The following is a 22,043-nucleotide window of genomic DNA, read 5'->3' as shown; positions in this document are numbered from 1 at the left end:
TGATGATTTTTGTGAAGTTTATGGAATTATCCATCAAACAACGGCACCCTATAGTCCTCAACGAATGGAGTAGCGAAAGGAAAAATAGGACTCTACGAAATGGTGAATACACTTTTACTTACTTCGACTTACCAAAGAATTTATGGGGGAAGCATTAATGATGCTTGTCATATAGTTAACCGTATACCCCATAAAAAGACTAATATCACTCCCTATGAATATTGGATGAAGAGAAAACCTTCTCTTGGATATTTCAAAGTATGGGGATGTAGAGCATTGGTAAGATTGATGATCCTAAAAGACCTAAATTAGGTGAAAAGGCAATTGAATGTATTTTCATTGGCTATGCCCAACATAGCAAGGCCTATAGATGTCTAACGATGGAATCTCAGAGACCGTTAGCCAAAATATAATTTTGGAATCTAGAGATCTTGAGTTCTTTGAGGATTCATTCTCTAGGAAACGGAAGAATGAAAACACAAACAAGGAGGATCAAGATATTGTTCAATCAAATTGAGAATAATGAGAGTGTTGAACTTAGAAGAAGTAAAAGAATTAGAGTGGAAAAATCCTTTGGTCGATTTCTATCAATTCTTGGTAGAAGGAAACAGAAATGAAGTTACATATTCTTGTGTGTATAATGTTGAACATGATCCATTGACTTTTCGAGAAGCCATGAATTCTCAAGATTCCTTTTTGGCAAAAAGCTATAAATGATGAAATGGATTCTCTCATGGGTAATAAAACATGGGTTTTAACACATTTACCTCCTGGATTTAAATCTATTGGTTGTAAGTGGATTTTTAAGCGAAAGCTTAAAGGCGATGGAACCATTGATAAGTTTAAAGCTAGGCTTGTAGCAAAGGGCTTTAAGCAAAAAGAAGGCATTGATTATTTCGATACATATGCTCCTGTTGCTAGAATTAGTACGATTAGATTGTTAATTGCTTTAGCATCGATTAATAAACTTGTTATACACCAAATGGATGTTAAACTGCTTTTCTAAATGGAGATTTAGAAGAAGAAGTTTACATGGAACAACTGAAGAGTTTGTTTTGAAAGGCCGGAAAGTAAGGTTTGTAAACTAGTCAAATCTTTATATGGTCTAAAACAAGCTCCTAAGCAATGGCATGATAAATTTGACCAAAAGGTTGTAGCAAATGGATTTAGAATAAATGAATCGATAAATGTGTTTATTCTAAATTCAAGAATGGACATGGTGTTATAATATGTTTATATGTTGATGATATGTTAATCTTTGGTACTAATACAAGCCTTTGTTTTGGAGACAAAGGCTTTCCTATCTTCGTGTTTTGATATGAAAGATATGGGTGAAGCAAATATAATTTTGGGAATCAAAATTGTTAGATCCTCTGATTGTATTTCTTTAACACAGTCTCATTACATAAAGAAAATATTAAAGAAATTCAATCATGAGATGTAAAACCGATTGCTACCCCATATGATTCATTCTATTAGATTAATTTCTAATGAAGGAAATTGTATATCTCAATTGGAATACGCTAGTATCATTGGCGACTTAATGTATGCCATGCGATTGCACTCGTCCCGATATAGCTTTTGCGATTGGTGTTTTGAGTAGGTTTACTCATAACCCTGGACAAATTCATTGGAATGCGGTTTCTAGAGTACTTAAGTACTTAAATGGCACAATGAATTATGCATTAAGTTATAAAGATTTTCCCTTGATACTAGAAGGATACACGGATGCTAATTGGATCACGAGGATCCGATGAATCAAAGTCCACAAGTGGTTGGATATTTACCTTGGGTGGAGGATCAATTTCTTGGGGATCCAAGAAACAGATTGTAGTTTCACACTCCACTATGGAGTCGAATTTATCGCTTTAGCAATGGCGATAAAGGAAGCGAAATGGCTTAGGGACCTCTTAACAGAGATTCCTCTGTGGCCTAAGCCAATACCTGCTATATCAATATCTTGTGATAATGAAGCAACATTATCAAGGGCTTATAATAAAGTCTACAATGGAAAGTCAAGGCATATCGAGTTTAAGACATAGCTATGTAAGAGAACAACTCATCAAAGGAGTTGTGACTATTAGTTATGTAAAGTCAAAGGAAAATTTGGTGATCCCTTTACAAAAGGCACTGGTAGGGATGTGGTATGGAAGACTTCCAGGAGATGGGTTTAAAGCTTTTAAATGAGAGGTAACTGCAAGTGAAAACCAACTAGACACTAGACCAACATCTAGTCAACTAGTTCAATGGAAAAACACTTGTAGTAATAACCGGTTATGCACTCAACTAGTAGAGATAAGATCTCTTGACATCTCAAGGTAGTGCATGTTTGTATGGAGAAACCGTCAGAGGGTAGGATCAGTCCTTCAATGAGTCTATGCCTTATAGGAAATGCAAGTCATACAATTGCATTTTATTAGATTCACCTATATAAGTGCGGGAAGTGGGGCCGCTGCAGAGATTCAAAGCTTGTCTCTAAGGCACTTATGAAAACCTAAGATGAAAGCACAAGGCCATAAATGTGCGGGTGTTATTGAAACTATGTTCAAGTAAGTCATACGTCTAGTATATTAGATTTGTCGCTATAAAATTCTAAGTTCAAGGCTACGGCTACTTCGTTTTTGACAAGTACTAATGTATTTTGACAACATAAAGGTTCAAGTCGAAAGACACCTTTATGTAAGTATGATTTAAAGTACAGAGAGTTTCTTGATTGAGGCTCAATTATTTTAAAAAATTGGGAGAAATTGTTGGAATTTTTCAAAATATTGATGTGGACTTTTAGTCCCACATCGGCTATGAAAGGAAAGCTCATTGGGTTTATATGTGTTAGTAGTAAGTAGTTATTATTATCACATGTAATGCTAGAAGAGATTATGCGGTGCACTTGCGGTGAGGGCGGTACCGTCCGAGCGCGTATGCGTCTGCTGGCGCGCGTGAGCGTGGCGAATGTGGCGCTTTGATGGCGCACTTTGCACTCGCATCGTCGCGATATGTCGCCTTAATCTTTTCGGGATCGGCGGTGTCCGATCAAGGGTGCTTAAGATCGATCCGACCGTTGGATCGGTGGCAAATCAAAGAGGGAGTGCAACCCTTGGTTTAACATTGACCCCAAGAGTTGCGACCCACACGAACACCAAGGGAGCCCGCCCAATAGTCATGACTTCAGTCAAGTCATATGAGCCAATGGGTGTGACTCATCCGAAGCAGGCCTTGTGGGCCTATAAATGGGCCACGAATTCTCTCAGTCCAGATGATCAAAATATCTCCGATAGCTTCACGAGTGTTCTTGTCCACCGCAACCGATGTGATCCGCTGATTTATCTTGGGAGGCGGGTTTGCGCAACCCTTTGCGGGATTAGGAGGGTGCAAATCTTGTCTTAAGGGCCAGAACGATTTCGTTCGACTTAGGCCTTCTTTCTGTCCTCTCCTTTTTGTTCAGATTTCTAACATCGCTCAAACTAATTATGACCAAAGAGAATATATTAGCATGGGATTTAATAGAGAAAGATTTTGATCCACCTTTTACTTTTAAACGAATAGGAATTGTATCAAATAAAAAAGTTACCAAATCAAAACTCTCTTCGATTTGAATAGGAAAACAGGGGCTCCGTTCCCCAGTTATTTTCTCAAAAAATTTTTACAATGAAAAAAAAGTTAACATAACACAAGTTCTCTTTGATTCGATTCGGGAAATGAGTGCGATGACCAATTTGGCTGAGTTTTTGTTCTCCATCCATTTCGGACATGGCAAAGCCACGTTGGAAGGTTCCAAGATTAGGTGAATCACCTCTTCCCCATCCGTCCATGTTGCCTCCGCTGCAGAAGCGTACTTTCTTCTTCCCTGCCACATGTAAAATCCCATTCTCTACCTTCACCTGCTCACCCCCACCACCATCCAAAACCAAAAAATACCAATCCCCTACTTATCCATTTCCGGTTGCAGAGCCAGCGGCGCAAAGATGGTGGACAACGCCACAGATCCAATGCCCTGCAACAATACGGTGCTAGGCTGGCCGACAAAGCCTATAGGGCGGCTGTGCTAATTTGTCATACAAAGGTGAGATGCAGGGACGTTGGTGGCAGAGGAAACCATACGTGGTGGGTTAGTTTGAACGGTGGGTGAGTGGAATGGCAACAGGGGTGGGATGTGGTAGCAGTGGTAGGGCAGTAGGGTTACAAAGGCGGACATGGTAATCGAGAAGGAAAGGTGGAAGGGTAAAATTGTCCAAAAAAAATATGAGTGTTGTAACTAGGATTGTATAACACTGTTTTGCCTATTTTTGTAATTGTGATCTTTTCTTTGGTTATATTTGTTAAATTAAAGATGGAGTAGATGGTTTTGTAAAATGAAACTCATTTATAGCTAATATCGTAATTTTCCCTATTACTTATTTCGAACTTTCGATCTGAAAATTGTCCAACAAGACAAGGTTGGTGTATATTCTGCACGCAGGCCAACCGCCATGTTTGTTCTTTAGCAAATAAATTGCTACACGGTGACGGACTGACAGGTGAATTTCTCACCATGGCACCACTATGACGGTCTTGGCTCTATCTTTATTGATTAGTCCCCTGGTGGATGTAATTGTTGTATGCCGTCAAGGATTTCCTAATGGACTAATGAACTGTGTGTGTGTGCGAGAGAGACAGAGAACTGTTTGACTAATTGCAATGGAGATGCAAGGAAGCTGCTTTGATCAATTCACGACTTTAATACTCCTCTATAAGGACTACTTGCACTTATGAATTAAAATTCAGGAGGAGAAAGAGGTGAGGTAAATTCAGGAGGATATAAATATATCCTTATTCCAAGTAGTCTTCTTGTCATTCTTCAATTGCTTTGCTTACTGGGTATTTGATATAAAACCAGAAAGAGAAGAAAGTACTATGGATTCCACAATGGAAGAAGAAGAAGAGAATCAATTGTTGGCCATGCAAGTGGTTACTGCTTCAGTTCTGCCCATGGTATTGAGAGCAGCCTTGGAGCTCCATGTGTTCGACATAATAGCCGAAGCTGGTCCCGGCGCACGCCTTTCCCCTTTAGACATCACATCTCGGTTCCCCACTCAGAACCCAGATGCTCCCCGTCTTCTCGATCGTGTGCTGCGTCTTCTGGTTTCCCATTCTCTTCTCACTTGCACTGTCCTCAGCCATGACCACAGGGTCTATGGCTTGGCACCTGCCTCCAAACTGTTTCTTAAGGACAAGGATGGAGGGTCCTTGGCTTCCTTCTTCATGCGTCGGATCCAGGATCACGATATTATTAAGAGCTGGTATTCCTTTATACATTTATATGTTAGGGCTCTGATTGTTTCTGGGTTTTCTTTCACTGATTAATTTAATGTTTACAGGTACCACTTGAAGGATTCAATTCTGGAAGGAGGTGGGACTCCATTCTATAAAGCACATGGAATGGGCATTGTGGAATACGTTATGAAGGACCCTAAACGGATGGAGGTTCTCGGAAGCTCATTGATTGAATTCAACGTACTCTTGATTAAGAAGGTTCTTGACACTTACAAAGGGTTCGAAGGCCTGCAAGTTCTAGTTGATGTAGGTGGATGGAACGGACAAATCGTCAGCATGATCGTCTCCAAATATCCATCTCTAAAGGCCATCAACTTCGATCTGCCTCATGTCATAGAAAGAGCTCCCCCTCGTTCAGGTATGGCCAACTACCAATATGAGTGAGACCTCTCTTACTACTACATAATTCCACTATTTCGGCCATGTCTGTTTCTTAATCTTTTAGAATCCCCTTTTTAGGCTGCGTTTGTTTGCTATAAAATTTTTTATGGGGTTAGTTGAAAATTAATCCATATTTATACATGTATAAAAAGGGGCAAGGGGCAAGGGCCAAGGGGGGAAATATATATTTTTCTGAGATATAATACAAAAGGTTGAAAAACAATATTAATTTCAATTTTTAGGATATTGTTTCCCCGAAATAAAGATATGGTATCTTGAGTATTGATGCTCTTGGCATCCATTTTGGTTGGATTCTTTTCCTCAACCATTTTCAAATGTGCTCATTAATCATATTCAACAGAAAAAAATATATAAATAAATTTTTTTATGTTGAAACAAAGGCAGCCTTAGGTTCCATTTGTTTGCTGGTATAAAACCAATATAAAAAAATAAATAAATAAATAAATAAATAAAGTAATATCTTAAATTTTGTATGGAGTTTGCTGTTTTTCCTTTTGGGCTTGTGTATCTCTTGGTTCCCTGTTGCTCTCCTCCCTTCCTCTTGGGCCTGTCCTTGATAGGGGAGGATCAGCTTTGTTTACTTCTTACATGGAATTGACCATAAAATTATAAAATACCTTTCTTCTTCCCTCTGAATGTGGCTTGCAGGGCTATCCTTGGAATGCACTTGTAGAAGGATTGGAGCTCTCTGTTGGCACTATCCCCTCCTTCCCAGATTTCAAAAAGTGGGATGGGATATGTTATGTTGTCCCATTTGAATAGGAATCGCCTGACCCAGATCCTGTTTTCACCTGATTCTAAAAAAGTTTTCTGATGAAGTCCGACTAGGTCCCAATTTTACATGATTTTCCTCTGATCCAATGTCCAATTTCAAGTTTTAAAACCTTGCAATCTCTGTTTTTCCATCATTGAGAACTAAGATTGCTAAAATAGTAGCTCTTAGATCACTTTTAGGCTAGTGGTTGGTTCAGGGTTCCAATACAAACCATCCAATTCCTTGGCCTAGTCTATATTGTACATTTGAGTTTACCACCCCGCCCCCTTTTCTTGTTAATTCTATTTTTATATTTTAAAAAATATATATTTTGAAAGATAAGAGATGATTTTATTGTAGGAGTGGAACACGTCGGAGGAGATATGCTTACAAGTATTCCTAAAGCAGATGCAATTTTCATGAAGGTATGCAAGATCTAACTTTATGCAAGCTTATCCTTTCTTAAAACATGAGAAACAGTGTTGGTGCTCCTGAACACCAAAACCTTTATTGTGAATATAAAAGTTCATCATGGTGTAGGCCCATTGATACCCTTGATTTACAGGAATAGTTGTGGTGCTCCTCATCATTCATTCGTATTAGTTAGATGTGCCTTTCACATTTTTTTTTTTAAGTTTCACCAGATTTAACTTCAATTTCGAATGAAATTTGCAGGCTGTAGTTCATAATTGTAGTGATGAACAAAGCGTGAAATTACTGAAAAATTTCTACGAAGCATTACCAGATCATGGAAAGGTGATTGTTGCAGAGGTGGTTGCTCCAACCACCCCAGAGACAGATGTTGCTACTAAAAACATCCTGCAAATGGACATGTACATGACAAATCTGATCCATTATGGAAAGCTGAGGACAAAAGAAGAATTTGCTGCTTTGGCAAGAGAAGCTGGATTTGCCGGTGTTAGTGTGGCTTGTTGTGCTTACACCTACTCGATCGTAGAAATCTATAAATAGATGTAATTGTTCCTTTCTTTTTATTGATGCTGGAATAAAATGCACTATGTGGCAGATTTGGAGATCCATAGATTCGAGTTTAGGCATATGTAAGCTCTTCCCTCCTCTATTTGTAAGGAACCATCATATTTCTTCCTCTTGGGATCTTTCCATTCAGTTTGTTCCCTACTCCCATGAGGCTGATTTGTATGCTTGCTCGGGAAGTTCGATAGTTTTTGCTTGTATTAATTAACTTTTCTCCAGTAGGGTGATTTTGGGTTTTTTTTGTTAGGGGTGCTTGTGCTTGCTCTTTTCTTTCTGTTAATAAAGTTTCCATTCACCTTAAACAAAAGCACCATGTGGCTGCTGGTGCTAGCCTTGCAATATATTTTGTTGAAATCTATTGTTCGTGAACCAAAGTTGGACTGTGAAGATAGATATAAAGAATTTACAGAAGAAGTAGTATATCCTCTGGGCAATATACTAGGGGATTCATTCACACCCAAGTGAGCTATATCCACTATGACATCATATAAGGAAATGCCACATTAATGGAAGGGATGTTTCGGAATACATCACCGTATTGCAATTTACAGGTAACCAACAGCTGCCTAGTGCATTTGGTGAGCTGTGGTGCACTTCATGCCCATGCTCACCAGGAGCCCAGGAGGTCTCGAGTGCTGAATCTCCTGGCTGGTACCTTCCCCCCTCCCTACTAAAAAAGTAAATTATATATAAAGCCTCCCAATTCCAAAAAAAAATTTCAGATAGCAAAAAATCCTAGATCAGGCATTCTAAATTCACAATACCTTCTTTCATTCATTTCTGTGACTGCTCAGATTCTTTTTGCCCTCCATTAACACCCACTTTTACCCCATTTCAGAGTAGTGTGACTTACAACCAAGACACACTTGTTCATGGAATCCTTGGCTAAAATAGGCTAGGGTACACTGTATTTCAGTTAGAACATGTAATTCTTGTTGCACACACAACAAGAATTGACTTGCATGCCAATATATAAGGTGTTGGTTCTACTTTAATAGACAATGTTTTTTTGGTCAATCCTAGTGAGGGTCCATAGGCCCCTAGATGGCAGCCCAAGAGAGTGGCTAGGGGGGGAATTACAAGATGTCAAGCAATCGATGGTGGGGAGAGTCGAACAAGTGACCTCTCCCTTGGACTTAGGCTAGTGCTTTACTGCATTTGGAAGTCACCACCACACTCAGATGCTTTTCCCCAATACAAATAAGTTGATCATGTGATGGAGTATCTTCCACGTGTTGAGTTCTCAACCTCGAACTGAACCACAATGTGTTTTTTGGGAATTGGAGAGAATTTTTGGGTCACTCTGAATACAATTTGGAGGCATTTTTTTTTAATCTTTATTTAGGATTGGAACTATGCCAAGGAGGTGGTAGGGTTTTTTCACAACATGGATCAGCCAAATGGCAATCTTTTCCCTTTTTTTTTTTCTTTTTAGAAAAGTTTTTTGGTCTATTGATATGGTAAGGAAATCTGTGGTCTAGTGTTGTAGACCACAGAAATGGAATAAAACCCGCCCTTATTTGACGAATCATCGAAACTGCCCTCAATTTTTGTGTTTCACACTTTCTCTCTCTAAAATGCCCTTAAAAGTAAATGGAATGCCGACCAATGAACCGCTTCTCTTTATTCTTCGGGGAAAAAAACGCTATCTGATCATGTGGATCCTATGCCCACAGGGGCACACAAAATTACCGCTCCATCCTGAGGAAATTTAATTTCCCACTCTCTTCTCACTTGCACTGTCCTCAGCCATGATCACAGGATCTATGGCTTGGCACCTGCCTCCAAACTGTTTGTTAAGGACAAGGATGGAGGGTCCTTGGCTCCCATGTTTCATATTACCCAAGATCACGCTTTAATCCAGAGTTGGTATTCCTTTATACATCATAGTTGGTAAATGGTAATGGATAAAATTAAGGTGTTGCTTTTCAATGATTAATTGCCTGCCTGTACACAGGTACCACTTGAAGGAATCAATTCTAGAAGGAGGTGATGAGCTTCCATTTCATAAGGAACATGGAGAGAACGCTGTGGACTACTTTGGGAAGGACCCTAAACTGAGTGAGGTTTTCACAAGTGTACTGTTAGAAGGCAATGTCCTCTTCATGAGGAAGGTTCTTGACACATACAAAGGGTTTGAAGGACTGCACGGTCTGGTTGATGTGGGCGGTGGGAATGGACAAATTCTCAGCATCATCATCTCCAAATATCCATCCATCAAGGGCATCAACTTTGATCTGCCTCATGTCATAGAAAGAGCTCCCCCATGTTCAGGTATTGCTTAACTACATGAGAGCACTCATACTAGTCTAACTTTCACTACAGATTTTACTTGCAAATCTTGTTTTTCTATGGCTTTTACTTGGAAACAAACAGAACATCAAAGAAACTATATATCTCCCATCCTTTCCAGATCAATCTAACTTTTTTCTATTCTGTCGATACAATGTTCTACATCCAATTCTACTTACATTGGGAACTAGCACAAATGTTCACTAATGATATCTTCTGATATAGAACAATGCACTGGTTAGAATAATGAAAGAACATAAACAGAGTAAACAAAGCAACCACATTGAGAACTAAGATTCCAATCGATTCTCCACTAATTTGAATCAAAATTGGATTGGAATCAATGGAGACTGATCCAATGTCTGGATTCGAGTTATAAAACCTTGATTCCTCTAGCCGTCCATCATTGAGAAGTAAGATTGCTAAAGTGGTAGCTCTTAATTATATCTGTTTTAGGTTAGAGGTTGGTTCAATTCAGGTTTCCAATACAAATCTATCCAATTCCATGGCCTATTTTATCATACCTTGATTTTACCTTTTTTGTTTATTTTAATTTTTATTGTAGGTGTGGAACATGTTGGAGGAGATATGTTTACAAGTATTCCGAAAGGAGATGCAATTTTCATGAAGGTATGTAAGATCTAACATTCTTGCAAGCTTATCCTTTCTTAAAACATGAACTGCATAGAGAGCTTACCCTATGTTGTATCAGATCTATATATTTTGAATTAAAAGCTCATTATTGCGTAGCCCATTGATATCCTTGATTTGCAGGAATACTTGTAGTGGTCCTCAGCATTCATTTCTATTAGTTATGTGTGTTTTTTCACTAATTTGAAAAAAAAAATCACTAAATTTAACTTATCTGGGTTTTGAATGAAACTTGCAGAATATATTTCATAATTGGAGTAATGAACAATGCCTGAAGTTACTAAAAAATTGCTATGAAGCATTACCTGAGTTTGGAAAGCTGATTGTTGTGGATTTGATTGCTCCAACCTCCCCGGAGACAAATGTTGCTACTCAAGGGATTTTGCAAATGGAAATGTTCATTGCAAATATAATGAACACTACAGGAAAGGAAAGGACAAAAGAAGAATTTTCTGCTTTAGCAAGAGAAGCTAGATTTGCTGGTATTAATGTGGTGTGTTGTGCTTACACCTTCTCAGTCATAGAATTCTGTAAATATATGTAAAAGTTACCACTCGTTTAGTCTTGCTGGAATAAAATGCACTATGTGGCTAGCATAACTATTTTGTTGAAAACTATGTTCATGAACCAAAGTTCGACTGTGAAGAGCAATGTGGAGAATTCCTATCATCCTAAGCAGATTTAAAGACAATCAATCCAGAAGAAGAAGCATAGTCAGAGAAACTTATTAAAAGTACAAAAGATTTTATTTTACATTATTTTCCGTTTGAAGGGAATTTGATCCGATCCGAATCAGAATCACCAATGGCAGATTCCATACCCAATTATGTTTTAAAACTCTGGCTATATATGGTTAGGCAAGCTGCCTATGTAATGGAGAGATGATAGTAGTTTCCCTAGCAATAGAAAAGGATTACACACTCTCTTACTCACGTTTCTCTGTATTTACAAAGAATTCCCGTAATCCTAATAACCCACGTCGCTAACAATTTAGGAAACATAGAAATACAAAAAAATTACAAACTAGTTCATGTAGCCCCAATGAGAGCGCACGGAAAGTATCAATATGTGGAGTTACACCAGCCCATTGTGGTGGACTGAGCCAGTGAGCGCAGTTGCTTTTAATAATAGTTAGGATAAGAGATTATTGTCTGGCCGTGTAGCCCCAATGAGAACACACGAACAGCATCAACATGGATGAAATCAAACAAACCTCTTGTTGGTGTGTGCCACAAAACTTGAACTAGTTACCAAAAAAAAACCACAGAACTTGAACACATGGATTGAGCTCCTCTCCCGCGTGGGTCGATGTCCAGCGCACATCATCCGACTGGGGAGGCTTCGATCCACATGCCACTACATCGGGATGCATGTAATGGTGTGGATCGGAGCCCCCCCAACCGCACGATGTGCCCTGGAGAAGAGTCAGATCCAACTCTTGCCAGGTCATAACGTGGGACCCATGGAAGGGACTGTAAAGGCTGTTGGCCTTGTACCCTTTATTTTAGGAATCAATAAAAATTAGAGATGGTTATGTATAAAAGGTAACAGATATAGGTTGGACTATGCAATTGAGAATTTCACACTCATTTTATCAGTCAAGTCCCATGTTATATAAAAATAAAGAGAAAGGTTTTGTGCATAACCGTGTATGGTGCACGATCGTGCATACAACCATTGAATGAGGTTGAGGTTAGACCAAGGTTCAAAATCCAGGTATCACACTTGGGATCGGTTATGACTGAAACCTTTCCGGATTGGGATCGGATCGGTCCAAATCGATCAGGATCGGTCAACACCCCCTCCCAAAATCCTTTTTTTTATGGATCGGGTCATGTATCGACCAGAGTAGGTGGGTGTTGTGATCTCGGGATTGAATCGACCGATATTATCTGGATTGGATCGATCAAAATCGGTTGGTATCGGTCAAGATAATATAAAAAACAAAAAAAAAAATACTTAAAAATTTTGAAAAAATAAAAAAAATATATTCAGTTGGATCGGTCAAGGATCAGATCGGCCGATCCAACCGAGTTGGGCAATCCAATAAATGATCCAGTCAAACCTTGTTGTATCGGTCAAATCTTAGGATCAGCTTCGACCTATATTGATCCGATCGGGCCAATATCGGTCAATCTGATCCGATACCTCAAACCCTGGGTTGGACACACCGTTTGCAAGTTGCAAACCGTGAGCTGTCCCCTATGTCTATCTCTCTTCACCCCATGGAATGACCCTGAGCGCCTGATACCCCCCATCCCTCGCCCCTGTGCTGCCCGGTAGTTTTTTTTTCACAGGTGGTGTGCTTATTCCTCCCTTTATATATTCTGGGTAAATTTGAATACAATTTAACGAACTTCATTACACAAGGTGGTGTACTCAGCATGCAGCCCACCGCCCGCCCATTGTTTGTTGTTTGGGAAATAAATTGCGACATGGCGATGGACTGGCAGCAGGTGAATTTCTTAGTTTTTAGGGGGATATAGAATGATCGCAGATGACTCCATGGCACCACGACCATGACACCATTTAATTTATCGGCGTTGCGATGTGGAACGAGAAGCTTGGACCGCAGAGGGTTGACTAGATTGAAGAAGTCTTGGCTATCTTTGTTGATTAGTCCCCAAGTGGATGTAATGGCTGTCGTCATGGATTTCCTAATGGACTGATTGGCGCAGAGAGAGAGAGAGAGAGAGAGGAGAGAGAGAGGAAGCTGGTAACTGCAATGTAGACTAGAAAACTAACGATGGAAGGAAGCTGCTTTGCGTTAAAGACTCGAATTGTAGAACTCAAGTTGGCAACCAATATCAATACTCCTCTAGAAGGATTATTTGTATTTAGGCACAACCATCGGTAATCCCAATAACATATAAATATATATATCATTATTCCAAGCAATGCCCTCGTATATTCTTCACTTGCTTTGCTTACTGGGTGTTTGATAGAAAACCTCATAAGTATTCTCACCAGAAAGGGGTGAAAGTAGTATGGATTCCACAATGGAAGATGAAGAAGAGATTCAATTGTTGGCCATGCAAATGGTTAGTGCTTCTGTTTTGCCCATGGTATTGAAAGCAGCTATGGATCTTCATGTATTGGATATAATAGCCGAAGCTGGTCCCGGCGCATGCCTCTCCCCTCTAGGCATCGCATCTCGGCTCCCCACTCAGAACCCAGATGCACCCGGTCTCCTCGATCGTATGCTGCGTCTTCTGGCTTCCCACCCTCTTCTCACTTGCACTGTCCTCAGCCATGATCATAGGATCTATGGCTTGGCACCTGCTTCCAAACTGTTTGTTGAGGACAAGGATGGAGGGTCCTTGGCTCCCATGTTTCATATTACCCAGGATCACGTTTTCATCCAGAGCTGGTATTCCTTTATACAGTATCCATCAATATATATGTTAAAAATCTAGTTGTTTCTAGGTTTATTAAAGGGGGAAAAACAAACAAATAAACACACCCACACTGCTTAAATGACTAAAATTTTCATGTAAAAACTCCAATTCTTTGTACTGATTTTACTAAGTTTTTTTTTTCTACATGATTCTACTGAGAAACAAATGGAGATTACGCAATTAGTTTTCAATCATCATCATAGTTTGTAATGGGTATAATTGCCTGTAAACAGGTACCATTTGAAGGAATCAATTCTAGAAGGAGGTGGACTTCCATTCTACAAGGCACATGGAGAGAACGTAGTGGACTACCTTGGGAAGGACCCTAAACTGAAGGAGGTTTTTGGAAGCTTACTGTTGGAATACAATGTCCCCTTCATGAAGAAGGTTCTTGACACATACAAAGGGTTTGAAGGGCTGCGAGTTCTGGTTGATGTAGGCGGAGGGAATGGACAACTTCTCAGCATGATCATCTCCAAATATCCATCCATAAAGGGCATCAACTTCGATCTGCCTCATGTCATAGAAAGAGCTTCCCCTTGTTCAGGTATGACTAACTACATCTAGATTGAGCTCTCATAATACTACACTATTTCGTTCATGTCGGTAGCTCTGCCTCTTTAACTTTTTTTCACCTTATGCTTCATTTGTTTCCTAGTAGAACACACATAGAAAGGAAAAAAATTTAAGTTAATTATTTTACTTTCAATACAGATTTTACTTGCAAATCTTGTTTTTCCATGTCTTTTACTTCGAAACAAACAGAACATTTAAAAAAAAAAACTATATACCTTCCACCCCCACCCCACCCCACCCCCCAAACAGGTTGAATATTGAATTTTTCTAATTCTTACGGTTTGTTGACATGATCATCCATTGACAGTTCATCTATAAACCAATCTAACTTTTCTATCTGTTGATACAATGTTCTAAAATTGTTTGAGAAATCCTAATTTTATCTACAATTTCATTACCCGAGGAAGAGGGATCAAAGTATATATACAAGAAAAAAAAAAGGAAACAGAGAGAAAGAGAATCCATATATGGTAGGAAATTTGACAACTGGCCTACCCAGAAAATTCCAATCTACCCAGGGCTAATCAAATCATCTGTCAGCATGTAAAACTCTTGGGTTAGTGTGTGATGGAAATCACCCAATGTTATTAACATTGGGAACTAGTGCAAATGTCCACTAATGGTATCTTCTGAAATAAAACAATTCACTGATTTGCATAATGAGAGAACAGAAACAGAGTACACAATGTAACCAAATTGAGAACTAGGATTCCGGTTGATTCTTCACTAATTTGAATCGTAATTGGATCAGAATCAATAAGGACTGAGTTATAAAACCTTAATTCCTCTAGCCTTCAATCATTGAGAACTAAGATTGCTATATTGGTTAGATAAATAACTTGAATGATAAGGGATGATTTTGTTGTAGGTGTGGAACATGTTGGAGGAGATATGTTTACAAGTATCCCGAAAGGAGATGCAATTTTTATGAAGGTATGTCAAATCTAACATTATTATTGCAAGTTTATCGTTTCTTAAAACACTAACTGCAGATGACCCTATGTTGTAATACAGATCTATGAGCTAGAGTATTGAACACCAACATAATGTTGTGTCATATATAGTCATTTTACTGAAACAATATATTGTGAATTTAAAAGTTCATTATTGCATAGGCCCATTGATAATATCCTTGATTTGCAGGAATACATACTTGTATTGCTCCTCAGCATTCTTTTCTATTAGTTAGATGTGTCTTTTCACTATTTTTTTTTTCTTTTTTGTAAGTTTCACCAAATTTAACTTATGTGGGTTTTGAATGAAACTTGCAGAATATAATTCACTGTTGAAGTGATGAAAACTGCTTGAAGCTGCTAAAAAGTTGCTATGAAGCATTACCAGAATATGGAAAGGTGATTGTTGTGGATTTGATTGCTCCAACCTCCCTAGAGACAAATGTTGCTACTCAAGGCATCTTACAAATGGAAATGTTCATTGCAAATATGATGAACGCTACAGGAAAGGAGAGGACAAAAGAAGAATTTTCTGCTTTAGCAAGAGAAGCTGGATTTGCTGGTATTAATGTGGCTTGTTGTGCTTACGGCTTCTCAGTCGTAGAATTCTGTAAATAAATGTAATAGTTAACAGTCATTTATTCTTTCTGCAATAAAATGCACAATGTGTGCACACTGTGGCTAGAATCACTATTTTGTTGAAAACTTTGTTCATGAACCGAAGTTAGACTGTGAATAGCAATACAGATTACAGAGAATTAAGAACACCATGTTTTGAATAGTCATACAGAGGATAATTTATACAAGTAAAATGGGATGAATAAGGGCAAAAAACGATTGCTTAACTTAAAAATTGGGAGTGAAGTTAAATATCACACCATTAACATGGTTTCTTATGACATCCAAAATCACCCAAAAATCTTTGATAAGTACGAGTCTACTAGACTACTAGTAACAGAACAACAGAATGAGTTTGGGTGGATAAAGAATCCATCCTCCCTCGGGTGACTACACGATTACCCAAAAAGAGTTTTACACAGATAAATTTCGCTTGTATTATTAAACTATTTTATTTTTATTTTAACATTGAAGCATATGGTACTAAGGTTTAAAGGTATTGATGATGAGAACTTGGCAACAATCAGTAGAGGTATGACCATGGTAAACAAGAACACATAAATGGAAATTTAAGGGCAAGAGATTGTTGTTTGATCGTGTAGCCCTTTTACTAGCGTAAGGGTCAATGAGAACATGCACAGGGGTATCAACATGGATGAGACTTTATTTCAAGATGAATTGGGCGGTAGCCATTAAAACATCGGTTTCGGTGTTCTGGTGTCCCCCTTTTTCCTCTCTTAAGCTTAATGTGGATGGTGCTTGCAAAGGTAATCCGGGAGTAGGAGGGGGTGGGGGTATCATAAGGAATACGGAGGGAAGGGTTATTGCTGCCTTTGCAAATTTCTATGGTGAGTGCACCAATTCCATTGCTAACCTGAGAGTGCTAAGAGATGGTCTTAAGCTCTGTGAGAGTTTGGGAATTAAGGATTTTCATGTTAACTCTGATTCGGCGGCAACTGTTCAGTGCATTGCGAAAAGAAAATGCGAATTTTGGAAAGGTTGGTACTGGTTTCAGGAAGTTTTGGGGCTGATTAACTTTCTTAAACCTATGATTTCTTTCACATACCGTGAAGGGAATAGGGCTGCGGGTTTTCTGGCTAATTTGGCTTGTGATTCGAAGAAGGATACGGTTTTTCACGGAGAATCTAGCTTACATCAGAATCTTTGAAGGATTTCTCGCGAGGATGCAAGTGGTCTTCCAGTTTTAAGATTATAAATTTGTTTCTGTTTGGGTTTGGTTGTAAGCTCTTTCTTTGAGTGTTTGTGTGCTAATGTTTTCGCTTGAGCTTGGGGTTAAGCAGGAATGTCCCCCCCCCCCTTTGAATTCATTATTATTTTGGTTTCAATTTTATAAAATCGTAGAAGCTGGCTGGGTCTCAGATAATATTCGGGTTAAAAAAGAAAAAAGAAAAAAGAGAGACTGGTTGAGCATAGGAACCATGCGACCAAGCAGTATTCTTTTTCCAGGAGGCCCTGGATGTGGGAGAAAGACTGACACAACCCGGGCACGTGCCTAGACTTTTTCAATTTTGATCACTTTCTCAATTTCGTCAAAGGGCACGCAGGCTCACCGCCCGCCCAGGTTTGTTCTTTGGGAAATGAATAAAATGCGACAAGGTGACGGAAAGGCAGGTGCATTTCTTATTTTTGGTTGATTAGAATAGTTCTTAGATGACACACCAGACCATACATGGCACCACCATGACACCATAAAATTTATCGGGCTTGTGAATGATATTAGAGGGAGGCTTGGACAGTAGAGGGTTGACTGGAATGGAGTCTTAACTCTTAAGCATGCAATCTCATTGGCCCATCTGTATGGAGGGCCACAGCCAGAGAGGGATTGAGATTACAATGTAGACTAAGAAACGAAGCCGTTATTGTCAATTCATAACTTCAAATTGAAGAACTCAAGTGGGTAACAAATTTCAACACTCCTCTAGAAGGATTACTTGTATTCAGGAATTAATTAAAGATTAGGAGAAAGAGGTGAGCACAACTCAGTAGGAGACCCCACTAACATATAAATATATCATTATTTCAACTAATCCTATCCTCTCCTTCATTCTTCATCAATTGCCTTTCTAACTGGGTATTTTATATTAAACCTCATATCAGTCCTCACACCAAGAAAAGGGGGGAAAGTAATATGGCTTCAACAATGGAAAAAGAAGAAGAAGAGAGTCAGTTGTTGGCCATGCAAATGGTGAGTGGTTCTGTTCTGCCCATGGTATTGAGAGCGGCCGTGGAGCTCAATGTGTTCGACATAATAGCCGAAGCTGGTCCCAACGCACGCCTCTCCCCTCTAGACATTGCATCTCGGCTTCCCACTCAGAACCCGGATGCCCCCGCTCATCTCGATCGTATGCTGCGTCTTCTGGTTTCCCACTCTCTTCTCACTTGCACTGTCCTCACCCATGACAACAGAGTCTATGGCTTGGCACCTGCCTCCAAACTGTTTCTTAAGAACAAAGATGGAGGGTCCTTGGCTCCCTACCTGCTTCTTATCCAAGATTACGCTTTAATCAAAACCTGGTATTACTTTAATTCGATCATTATTCATTTATATGTTAAGCTCTGTTTTCATTCATAATCATCATAGTTGCTGATGGGTGTAATTAAGTTGATTAATTCCCTGTTCACAGGTACCACTTGAAGGAATCAATTCTAGAAGGAGGTGGGTTTCCATTCTATAAGGCACACGGAGAGAATGCTGTGGACTACCTTGGGAAGAACCCTGAACTGATTAAGAATTTCAAAAGCTGTATATTTGATTACAATGCCCTGTTCATGAATAAGGTGCTTGACACATACAAAGGGTTTGAAGGTCTTCGAGTTCTGGTTGATGTAGGAGGAGGGAATGGACAAATCCTCGGCATGATCGTCTCCAAATATCCATCCATAAAGGGCATAAACCTTGATCTGCCTAATGTCACAGAAAAAGCTCTCCCTTGTCCAGGTATGGTTAACTACATGGGACTTTTTACTGATCTGTTTGGTTTGATTTTAAATGGCTGATTTCAGTTCTATTTATCGGTTCTACCTCATAATTGGCATCCTTAGTTTAAGGTTAGTAGCAAGTTAGGGATTCCAATTCCTGGCCTATTCTGTTCTACCTTGATTATTTACCCTGTTTATTTTTTCATTTATTTAGATGAGTATCTTGAAGGACAATGGATGATTTTTGTTGTAGGTGTGGAACATGTTGGAGGAGATATGTTTACAAGCATTCCAAAAGGAGATGCACTTTTCATGAAGGTATGTAAGATCTTACTTTATTGCAAGAAACAGAAGAACTGGAGATGAGAAAGAGAGATGATTTACATATACTTGTATACCTCCTCGGAATTCATTTATCCCTATGTCTTATTGTCTCGTTGTATACATAAGTTAAAAAGCGTGAGATTTGGGGTTTTTTGAGTGAGAGTTGTTGCCGGTGTTTTGGTGTTCTTGAGAGATCTCCACTATATTTTTCTTCCATTACATAATGAATCATCTTCGAATTCGTCCGTGGATCTAGCATATCACATTGGTGTTTGAGGCACATTAAATCTATGTGTCATCTTGCTCTGTTTTGTTTTCTTCCGTGTTGCTTGGTATTTGTTTTAACTATTATTATTATTATTATTTGGTAAATTTCACCACATTTGACTTACCAAAATTTTGAATTAAACTTGCAGAATATAATTCACCATTGGAGTGATGAACAATGCTTGAAGATACTGAAAAATTGCTACGAAGCATTACCAGATAATGGAAAGTTGATTGTTGTGGATTTGATTGCTCCTACCTCCCCAGAGACAAATGTTGCTACTCAAGGCATCTTGCAAATGGAAATGTTCATTGCAAATATGAACCCCATTGGAAAGGAGAGGACAAAAGAAGAATTTACTGCTTTGGCAAGAGAATCTGGATTTTCTGGTATTAATGTGGCGTGTTGTGCTTACACATTTTCAGTCATAGAATTCTATAAATAGATCCATGTAATAGATATCACTTTTCTTATTTCTGCTGGAATAAAATTCACTATGTGTCTAGTCTCACTATTTTGTTTAAAAAACTGATGTTCTTGAACCAAAAAACATATTATTGAAACAAACCCACTTTGCTTTTAAAGTTGAATCATATTGCATTTAAACCAAAAAAAAAAACATATGGTACAAAGATCTAGAGGCTTAGACGATGAAAATTTGGCAATCATAATGATCGGCATGGTCATGGCAAACAAGAATGCAAAAATGTGTTGTTTCCACCTGTGTGGTTCCACCATAGAAGAAAATGGAAATTAATAAAAAAACTTATAATATAATATGGGAAAAAGAAGGCTATCAGGCCATGTGGTGGATGCACCCAGACTGACATAGGAGGGCGAAATGATTGTCCGCCTCGTCAAATGAAAAATTAAATCCTTCTTGTTGCCCCGGCCCTATGCGCTCTACCATTGGTTCTCGCATTGGTGAGGGACCATGCATCATGGCAACATCCCCTTCCCACATAGTATATATTAGTAATTATTTTCACTTATCTCAGAGAGAGAATTCATACAACACAGTCCTGAGGCTTTAACTTAAATTGTTCACGACTAGGGATTGGATTGGACACGTCGTGCATATGGTCATCGCACTGTGTGTATCTAGTAATGGATATTTTTGGCACATGTATATAAGATGGGTATACATTGAACTAGATCATATGAGAATTTCACATGTTTATTATTGTCAGCTATATTGGAACGAAATTCGTAATAGTAATATACGGTCAGTCTTTTGACTTAGGGATCTTTGTCAATGTGGTGATACATTGCGAGTTTTGGTGCACCAACTGTTGATGTCTCTTTTGATCGTGATAATAATGTACGGTCAGTCTTAATACTCATTTTTTGGTAAGGGAGAGAAAGGGGCAACGTTGTGAGAACGTGTCTCATCACTCCAATTCAATTTTGTTTGAAAAATAAACTCAAGGTGGAAGGAGGTATATAGACAACGACGACAGAAATGATCAACATTGAACGGCAAATTGAACGAAATTGATTCCGTGATAGAAAAAGACACTTGTGGAAGGATTAAAATTGCTTGAAGCGATTGAATTTGTGAATCTACAGAGTACAGATAACCTCTGATGTCCCTTTCCGTCATATATTGTGAATCTACAGGGTACAGATAACCTCTGATGTTCCTTTCCGTCACATATGGAAAGTGTTAACTTTTCTTTTTTACCACTTTGAAATCTGGATAGACTTTTTGATATACTTTTATTTTTGGGAAAATTATAGTATCATCCCTTGAGGTTTGTATAAATTACAATGCAACCCTCTGTGTTTCCAAATTATACAGCTACACCCTCTCAGTTTTGATGATTTGTTACAGTCAGCCCCATTCCGTTATATCATTCCCGTTATGTTGTACTAGATGATAATTCATGACCTAAAATGACTAATTTACCCTTAATAGTCATTTGAGCTTCCCACACCCTTCCCTGTCCTGTTACTCGAACTAAGGAGCTTCCCTCCCTGTTCTAATTCTCTGCAACTTCACAAGAGGGTGATGTATACAGGGAAGGTTCATCGCCATCCCATCCCTGCTAGATGATTTGAGAAGTGTGCGACCACTATAGCGACGTGAATCCATCTCTGAGAACTGCAACGTTGGAAAGCCATCACCGAGATCTGCAACCTGCGACCACAACCTACGACGAAGGTCACTCTAGTAGGTAGGAGTAACTCCACACACTCTGATCAAGTTCTGATGGTCAGATATGGAGTTTTAATATTTAGGTTCCCGCAATATTAATAGGAGGGATTAATAATTGGTTTCATCGAACTCAGCTTCATATACCAATCTGCATATCCTGATGACCACCACCACCACCCTTCACTTCATTAGTTTCATCGAACTCAGCTTCATATACCTCCTGGGCTCTCTTTCTTGCTGTAATGGTTGCATCTCTTCCTGCCTTGGAGGCTCAAAGGGTTCAACAGCACAAGCACCCCACATGAGATTCTCATCTAAAAACCCAAACCCAGATGGAATTATTGGAGATGAGGAGATGGGTATGCTCTGATCAATAGAAGATCGTCTAGCAAAATCAAAAAAA

General features: G+C 38.9%; 4 protein-coding genes across 4 annotated transcripts in view; all 4 read left to right on the top strand.

Annotated features, from left to right (window-relative positions):
* Positions 1–15,990, top strand: part of LOC122667447 (caffeic acid 3-O-methyltransferase-like) — a 31,156-nt gene extending 15,166 nt beyond the window's left edge. The window contains exon 5 of the mRNA XM_043863717.1: positions 15,705–15,990. Coding sequence (XP_043719652.1) covers positions 15,705–15,950 — 246 coding nt within the window. The 3' untranslated portion in view covers positions 15,951–15,990. The remainder of the gene's footprint in view (positions 1–15,704) is intronic.
* Positions 13,321–15,901, top strand: LOC122667450 (caffeic acid 3-O-methyltransferase-like). The gene is made up of 4 exons (XM_043863721.1): positions 13,321–13,775; positions 14,037–14,350; positions 15,248–15,312; positions 15,651–15,901. The coding sequence occupies exons 1-4, from the start codon at positions 13,393–13,395 to the stop codon at positions 15,666–15,668; spliced, it is 780 nt and encodes a 259-aa protein (XP_043719656.1). The 5' UTR covers positions 13,321–13,392; the 3' UTR covers positions 15,669–15,901.
* Positions 15,991–16,623: 633 nt separating the features above from the next.
* On the top strand, positions 16,624–17,118 carry LOC122668203. Its single transcript, XM_043864797.1, has one exon. The coding sequence runs from the start codon at positions 16,624–16,626 to the stop codon at positions 17,116–17,118; it is 495 nt and encodes a 164-aa protein (XP_043720732.1).
* Positions 17,119–18,060: 942 nt separating this feature from the next.
* On the top strand, positions 18,061–19,976 carry LOC122667449 (caffeic acid 3-O-methyltransferase-like). The gene is made up of 4 exons (XM_043863720.1): positions 18,061–18,485; positions 18,596–18,909; positions 19,144–19,208; positions 19,631–19,976. The coding sequence occupies exons 1-4, from the start codon at positions 18,100–18,102 to the stop codon at positions 19,925–19,927; spliced, it is 1,062 nt and encodes a 353-aa protein (XP_043719655.1). The 5' UTR covers positions 18,061–18,099; the 3' UTR covers positions 19,928–19,976.
* The last annotated feature ends 2,067 nt before the right edge of the window (positions 19,977–22,043 follow it).

The sequence above is a fragment of the Telopea speciosissima genome, chromosome 7 (assembly GCF_018873765.1).
Source record: "Telopea speciosissima isolate NSW1024214 ecotype Mountain lineage chromosome 7, Tspe_v1, whole genome shotgun sequence".
Lineage (NCBI taxonomy): Eukaryota > Viridiplantae > Streptophyta > Magnoliopsida > Proteales > Proteaceae > Telopea > Telopea speciosissima.
Note: the sequence above shows the minus strand (reverse complement) of the source record. Positions and strands in the feature narration are given on the sequence as shown.